Source organism: Myxocyprinus asiaticus, chromosome 28, assembly GCF_019703515.2.
Source record: "Myxocyprinus asiaticus isolate MX2 ecotype Aquarium Trade chromosome 28, UBuf_Myxa_2, whole genome shotgun sequence".
NCBI classification, from domain to species: Eukaryota; Metazoa; Chordata; class Actinopteri; order Cypriniformes; family Catostomidae; genus Myxocyprinus; species Myxocyprinus asiaticus.
This window is the reverse complement of record NC_059371.1, coordinates 20,216,150-20,224,603: the sequence shown is the minus strand read 5'-3', so window position 1 is coordinate 20,224,603 and position 8,454 is coordinate 20,216,150. Positions and strand designations below refer to the sequence as shown.

The window sequence follows — 8,454 nt, the reverse complement described above, 5'->3', positions numbered from 1 at the left end:
TTTTATAAAATTCTTCATTTAGGTTCAGCTGAAGAAGGAAAATCATACACATCTGGGATGGCTTAAAGATAAGTAAATCATGAGAGAATTTTCATTTTTGGGTGAACTAACCCTTTAATGAGATGGTGCTTGTTGATTATATTTGAGTGTTGAATTTCTGGCATCTAGGTCCTTCAATAGAGGGCGCCATTAGCCAAGAACAGTACAAATGAGAGGCTGTAAAACAGCATTCTACGCTACACACACAAAAGGACAAGAAAATACATTTAGTAATTATTAAAGATGACATTTTATAAATAAACTATCAATGACCTTAATGCCTGTAATCAATGTCTTGTATGAATAATCAGCCTCAGATAAATAAATACAAAATTCAGTGCACTGAAAATTGTTCGGATCATTGAATATCCAAGAAAAGAAATGAGACATTTCCACAAACATTGAAAACTACTAAAAATACAGAACATTAAGGCAATCCATCAAACACTGAGTACAGCTGACACATCCAAGTACAAAATAACACTTTAAAGGGGTCATGACATGAGGAATAAAATTTTCCTTAATCTTTTAACATATACCAGTTCATTGTACTATAAAAACATACTGTAAGTTACAGAACGCAAAACTTCCTCCTCACTGCAAAAAGAGCTTTTGTTGAAAACAAGCTGCCAAAACGACTCATTCTCTACTTCCTCCACATTGTGATGTCACACTGTGGTAGACATTTGCATCTGACTGCCTCCACAACAACACATCAACGCATAATTTACCATATTGTATAGATTGCCCAGCAACAGTGAAATAACTAGGAGAGAGTAGGTCAGTCAAGAACCAAAAACCAATCATAACAGTGGGCGTTTACTATCAAGTCTTAAAGAAGAAGCAGCACCAAAACTGAGCGTTTCTGACAGAGGGTCAGAATAAGGGTGGAAAATGATCATGTTTTACTGATATGACTGTTTTGTTTTTTGTGAAAAGAAAGAAAAAAAAAACACTTTACAAATATTATAAGTGAACCTCAAGAATATTAAAGTAATTTTAAAAAAAGGCATTGCATGACCCCTTTAAACAATAGGTCACCATATTACCAAGTGTCATCCTTCACTGACAGTGTGCACCAAAGCTAAAGTGCAAAGACATTTCAAACTATTCAAAAAAAAAAAAAAAAAAAAAAAGTGTTGTTAGGACGAAACAGCAGGGCAGACAGCACAGGGAATTCTTTGGTTTCCCGATGAAGCACTGTGACAACTGAGTACACAGTCAACCACTAATAACTAAGGTCTTAGGTCAATCACTTCTAAGAAAATGTTGTAAAAGTAATAATGAAGACAAACAATGGCTTAAATGAACACTTACAGATATTGCACCTTTGTAGAGGCCTGTGTTTGACAGTATATTTAAGATTTCTTAAAGTATCACAACCCAAAGCTAAGGTCTGTTAGCAAAATATGTTAATTCCTGTATTTGGGACAGCTCTGAACATTGCAATTTCAGAAGAGTTAAAGGTGCATTCTGTAATTTGGGGCTAATATAAAAAGTTTTACACATTAACGAATGAATTGTGTTTTTGTGAAGAGTGATCTGAATGGTGAACACACATGAGATGAAGACTGTACTCATAATAGTTTTCTATAAAAAGTGTTTTATTATACATGGTGGGTCACCCCCCTCAATTCTGTCGCCATGTTGAAATCACATGACCCACCGTGTTTCACTAAACGTCGAAGAAGAAAATCCTCGCGCGCGTTGGGTGCCGCCTATGTAGATGCGCGTGTTTGGTGATGCGAAATAAAGAACACTTATTTATCGTGCTTTAGCAAATTAGACAACGGGAGATTCAATAGCTGTACTGCTGAAGTAGCAAAAAAGGTCTGAAGCAAGAAAACAGAAAGAACGACAAAGAAAAAAAAACTAGAGTAAACATCGGTACGGCATACACAAGGTGGAAAGATTTAATGACGGAGAAAAACCTGAGTAGTAATGAGGATGTTGCTTTTTTTTTGTTGTTGGAAAGATATTATTTAGACTACTCTCTAAAATAGTATCAGTGGAATTTACAGAAAACTCATTCAAGTTCCCCTCTAACTTTTTAAAATTAACATATGTTAGTAATGGGCAGCCGCAAAGCAATGTGTAATTTTCTTTGTTATCACAGCTATAGTAAGGGTTGACCGTCTATGAAACGGCATACGTCTTCATTCGTTTAGTGCAAAATATCTTGGTACAGCAAATGTGGATTTTGTAACCATGACTTTGGTTGCTTGGAAACAAATCAAGTTCGTCAAATACAGAATGGGCCCTGTACCTTCGGATAATTAGCTTTTTCATTTTAGTCTTCAAAGCGCAATAACCAACAAACCGACCGTTTACTTGTTTTTCATCTAGAGAAAATTAGCAAAATTGAGAAAACACTTTATTTTTCTTTTCTTTTTTTCTATCTAAGAAAAAATTCAGCTCGATGTCTCGTTGTTTAATTCAAGTGCATAAAATAAGTGTACGACTTGATTATTTGATTTGCACAGGTGGATGAGTGATGCCCATTTATACCGATTAGTCAATCTGCAATATCATCTGCTCTTCCTCATTCCTTTTCTTCAGAATAAAAGCCTTTACACATTGGACGTCGCAAGCGCTAAATCGCGGCGACCGATTTTTTATTTATTTTGTTTACAGTCAATGCTGTGCTCGCGTTGCGGTGTCATGTGCGCACGTTGCCATGGCTACAGTCAGAAAGTACATGTCTATATGGGGAGAAAATTTGGGTCCTTATTTTTATTAAACAGAATGAACCATACATTTGTAATGTCTAAAAATAGTTTTCATTTATTTTTAGGATACAACAACTAACCAATGAACTGATTGAATAAAATAACACCCTTATCTATTATTTAGTTGTATGTATCTCTTTAACATCTGGTGTATAAGACCTGTATAAAGACAAGATTTTACCTTCACTATAGGCAATACGTTTAACCGTTACACAATAAAATATTATATTTTATGGACAGCGAATGTGTTTAAAACTTAATGTGAATTAAGTAAAATAATTGTTTTACATAAGGCTCTTCTAGCCACAATTTGATTATGGTTTTTAATATTATTGCCTCATTTTAATAGCCTGCCTTATTAAGGCCTATACCCCATGTGAGTGCCTTGGATTTTTGGCTTTCATTCATGCATATAAACCAAGTTTATAAATTGAATATTTGTTTTGCACATGTGGGCGGGCCTGACACCCCTATTTCCATTGATTGGTCAATACGCGCCATCATCTGTTCTTCCTTAAAGGTGCGATATGTAATATTTTTACTGTACTAAATCATAAAATGATCATAATATGTCATTAGAGAATTAGGAAACATGCTAAGTTGAAATACTGGCTTCTCTGATAACAATGCTACAGCCAGTATATTCTACTTTGAAGTTTCCATTCCGGGCCGGAATTTCTGTTTATGTTTTGACCTGTGTGATCCCGCCCACTGCCCATTCACCAACAGTATTTCAACACCGCCGTGTTGCCAGATTTGAACAAGCAGCCATGGAAGCCAGCAAACAAACTGGATCAGAGATTACAGATTCCACCCGACCTAAAAAGCCTCGCCATCTGTCTAAAAACCACCATGACCAGAGGTGCAGTAAAACAAGGATAAATATTGGAGATGCCTTTGGAAGATGGAAACAGCTTAAAGCCCAGAAATCCTTTAAAACGGATGCTGAGTTGGCTAATTTGCGTGTTAACATTCTGGCAACCCACATGAGCGTCGAGTCTGGGGCGGGGCAGACAACTCTCCAATATTTTGAATTTGGACTGCAGTACCCATTTCAAACGCTTGTTTTCAATCTTACATATAGCACCTTTAACCCCATCCATAGAATAAGAGTTCACCAGAGTTCAAGTTTGCCGATTGTTTTTGCCTATAGATTCTAATCATTTGTTTATTGCAATCTCATCAAGCAATGGACACCTGGATACCACAACCATTGAATGCACAGACTCGCTTTTGTCACCACGGGATGGGCCAGCAGTGCTTTTTTATTTTTAAAAGGAAAATTATGAATTGGGATGCTGTGCACAGAACTAACTAAATAGACTTTATCTCGTCATTGTTGTTGTTGTTATTATTATTAATGATAATTAAAACAAGCCAATAATTGCAGGGGAAACATAAGGGAAAACATATATGTTTATTGGATGTGAATAAGCCTCGCAGGACATCGTCATGGTTTTGAGGAGTGAGGATACAAAATCTTAGGACCTTTAGGATTTTTTTAGGGTAAGGGCTCAGCCCTCAATGTTAGTGTATTATTATTATTATTTATTTTTTTTAATTTTATTTTCATTTTTCATTCGTTCACCTTTTGCTTTCTAGTCATTTTTCGGCAAGTGTTAAATTCATTGTTGGGGCACGAGTCGTGCGCAGTTCTTCACTTATCGCTTATCCGAGGCCTGCTCGCCATTCCATTGAATTTGTGAAATAAAATGCAACCAAACGCGCCCTGTTCCTCATTTACTTTGTCTGACATGCAGTTGCATTTTGCTTGGTTTATAAAAAATTAAAAAAAAAAAAAAAAAAAAATTGGGGAATTTTGAACCCGAAAACAGCCCTGTACACTCAAAGCATGAATCCCTGTAATTAATTTATTGATCATATAAGTAATTGTTACTCTGTTTTAAACTTTTTTGTATCAAAAAGGTAAATGTATTACACCAGAAGTGTATTAAAAGTGTAACTGAATCACATTGCTGTTTCACATTCCGGCCCGGAATGGGAACTTCAAAGTAGAATATACTGGCTGTTGTTATCAGAGAAGCCAGTATTTCAACTAAGCATGTTTCCAAATTCTCTAATGACATATTATGGTCATTTTATGATTTAGTACAGTAAAAATATTACATATCGCACCTTTAAGGAAGAATAGATGATAGCGCGTATTGACCAATCAATGGAAATAGGGGTGTCAGGCCCGCCCACATGTGCAAAACAAATATTCAATTTATAAACTTGGTTTATATGCATGAATGAAAAATTTGTTTTCTTGTTTTTGGCTATTTCTTTTTAAATTGAAAACAAGCGGATACAAGGTAAATTGTTGTGATGTGATAAAGACAGATAACGGGAAATGTGATAAATGAGCGTTTTTTTTTTTTTTTTTGGTTATTTCGTTTTGAAGACAAAAATGAGAAAATTAATTATCCGAAGGTACACGGACCCAGTATTCATGGACATGCTAAATTTGATCATTAAAAACAATTCTAATCTTTCCTTTACCTTGACATTCTGTATCGCTAGATAATTGAGGTTTATTTTACGCTAAGCAGTTCTCTAATAAAGCTTATAACTGTCTTTAGAAATAACGGGAAATGTAGACAGTCTCCAAAGATTATTGATACGAGGGACAATAATAATCTGTCCTTGACTGTAGTTGTCTGTTCACTTGAATTCTAACATTTGTTTTTAGGCAAAGCAATTATATTATAGTAGTAACAACTTTAGAAATTACCTCAAACTCAAATGCAAATGTTATTCCAAAGCTGGCAGGGGCAGAGACGATCATGCTGATCCACATCGACAGATGGCAGTACAGCTTCTAACACAACTGTCGTATCGGTACTTAAAGTACACGAAGAAGAGCAATGCTAATGCTAGCTAGAGAACTACTGAATGCCCCTTTAACTAACAGCTATTTGCCTTCTCCATGTTTGGAACTAAAATGCATATACAAATAAGGCCTTGTAAACAAGCAGTATATTGGATATAAATGCAACGATATTCCACATGTATGTAAAACTAGCATCTATGTCAAAGATGATTAACATAAAATGCCTTCATAATCAGCCTTGTTCAGTCATATAACTTAATACATTCTCTAAACTAAACTAAAGTGCTTCATCTGTACCATTGTGGAGAAAGATATGTTTAGGATTCCCCATAAGCTTATGCAAATGTATTATTTTCCAAAGAATAGGTAAAAAAAACGTTATGCATTGGCAAATGGATCTCATGCATTTAAATACAAATTCTGGAACCCTAAAATACTGCACCTCTTTTGTTTAATGTGTACTATATGAAGGGGAGAGGGAAGCGAGCCAGTGCATTTGATTTCAGTGGTTTGTTATAGGTTGGATCAGCATTCTGCTTATTGAGCCGGCATTTCTGATTTGATCGTGAGCGTGCTTCCTTTCTGCCTGTGCAGTTCTGCTACTCCTCTCAGGCTAATATCAGCAGACTCCATGTAGTGTGCTAGTTGACGCCTCCGGCGGGACCCGTGACAGTGCTGGTCCCAGGTGCCAATGTTTTATTCAGTCGAAGCTCAGAGAAAGAAGCAGGTCAATACAGTGTCACTGCCTTTCTTTTAGGACCTGTAGTCTTTTTTACTGTAGGGCTTGTTACCTAGGATACTGTCCACTTCGTGTATAATTGATGATGATAATTTTGGAAGAACCTAAATGAGAGAGTACTGGATTGAAGAATTAATGTTGCATCACTCTTTAAGTGCAGCTGCTAATGTAATTCGTAAAAACAATGGATTGTCATGACATCATGACTACTTATAAAAACAAGCAATTGACCTTATTCAATATATAAATATAGTGCACATAACATTTATAATGTAAGTCCCTAAAGGCAAGTATATGAATCAGTTTGGTATAAAAACTATAAATAAATCTATAAAAAATCTACTATAAAGTATATAAATCTTAGCAAAAAAAAAAAAAAAAAAAAAAAGGACAAATCTTCAAGTTCAATGCTTCAAAGTTCATTCTTCAAGTCAAGTTCATAGAAATGTAATATTTGTGTCCAATTTGGTTTCATCAATTTGTGAAAAACAATTATAGCATTTTCTGCAAAAAATGATTATACACACACACACACACACACACACACACACACATATATATATATATATTATAATTTATGTAACCAAGTAAAATGTATTTAAATACTTTCCTTGCACCTTCACTAGAGGAGAGTGTACACAACTTAATCATTAATATTAAAAAAAAAAAAAAAAAAAAAAAAAAAAAAAAAAGGTAAATAAAATAATAATAAAATCTCAGGGTTACTCCATGTGACCTGATTAGATTTGGTGGACAAACGTTTTTCATATATATATATATATATATATTAAATAAACATTAATAAAAGATTATTCTGCACTACTCATGCCAACATGAAATTTTTTATGTAAAGCCCCAGAAAATGACTTTAAGCTCAGAAATGGAAGATATGTTCATTATATAAAAATTGTATTCAAGTAATTGTTTTATGTGAATTTAATTGATCAGGCCAAAAATAAATGTGCGTCATGTCATTTCCCCTTATATTTCACTGTTTGTCGTGTTTGAAATGAGTCTCCCATTTCATATTTTCTATAGAGTAAACTTTGAAATCTAAACAATGAGAAAAATCAAAGCTGTGGAGTGTTACAAAATTATCTAATGTTCATTTTATCAGCTTGTTACATATTGTTCTTGTGCCATTTATAATTTGCAAAAACATCAGCATTTAATCATTAGTCAATCAGCTCTTCTATTTCTGTTAACAGAACTGAAAAGGGGAAAAAAAAGAAAAGAAAAAAAGAACAACTTTATTTTTGTATGTTTTCTGCTGTCTGTTGCATTTGGTATATGAGCTGAGATGAACATCTTGCCCTGCAGGTTCATTGACTCACTTGAATGGCTCCTATGTTCTCCATCAGCTGATCAGTGCTGGAGGCCCCCAGCAGAACACAACTCACCCCCTCATTCTTCAGACACCATGCTGCACAGAGATACCAAACCACAAGTTAACATCTCTGTAAAAGCATCAGTGAACCTGGTTTTGTTTTCTAAAACTGCGTTTGATTATCTGTAGGGGTGATGGGAAAATGTGGTATAATATACCAAGCCATTCGTAAAGCCAGCGCCACACTTCCCAATTTTTCCAATTACTTTCCAGTGTCAGCTTAATTTACATAATATTCTGCCAGGTGGAGGGAGACGAAGACCACATTACCGTCTGTCAGTGGGACATGTTAATCCCTTGACCGTCGAGACTCCCTGCTGAGTCAATGGCTTCAAAAACTGAAAAAGCACATCCAGCTTTTCTGAAAAAGATGCCAGCTTAAACTGAATCAGAAGTCTGGCCTCAGGTGACAAATCTAGAAACCAGAAAATTCCAGAAAATACTGGTAAATTTTGCACTGGCTTTTTCCCTGAACAACAGGTTGTAACTACCTAAAAAGTTCATGCTAATTGTTAACGTTGTTGTAAGATTAACAGTTTGAGCGTGTACGAGGTCAGGATCCGCTGACGTAAGACGAAGAGGATTCAGTTACTCTGGAGCAGTGGCGATTTCTCAGGTCCAGCAAAGCCTTCTCTGCTGGTGTAACATGCCAAATAAAAAAATATTTTTCATCCTTTCATTCTCAATCACCTTTTTGCCTATGTATTTTTAATCGCTTTCCACTCTT

At 35.2% G+C, this 8,454-nt stretch overlaps 1 protein-coding gene across 2 annotated transcripts in view; it reads right to left on the bottom strand.

Moving 5' to 3' along the window:
• Nucleotides 1-4,870: 4,870 nt before the first annotated feature.
• kcnab2b (potassium voltage-gated channel subfamily A regulatory beta subunit 2b) overlaps nucleotides 4,871-8,454 on the bottom strand; it is a 40,256-nt gene continuing 36,672 nt past the window's right edge. For both annotated transcript variants that reach the window (XM_051660149.1, XM_051660150.1), the window contains 2 exons: nucleotides 7,675-7,763; nucleotides 4,871-6,444 (listed from right to left, as the gene is read on the bottom strand). In XM_051660149.1, coding sequence (XP_051516109.1) covers nucleotides 6,355-6,444; nucleotides 7,675-7,763 — 179 coding nt within the window. In that variant the 3' untranslated portion in view covers nucleotides 4,871-6,354. The remainder of the gene's footprint in view (nucleotides 6,445-7,674; nucleotides 7,764-8,454) is intronic.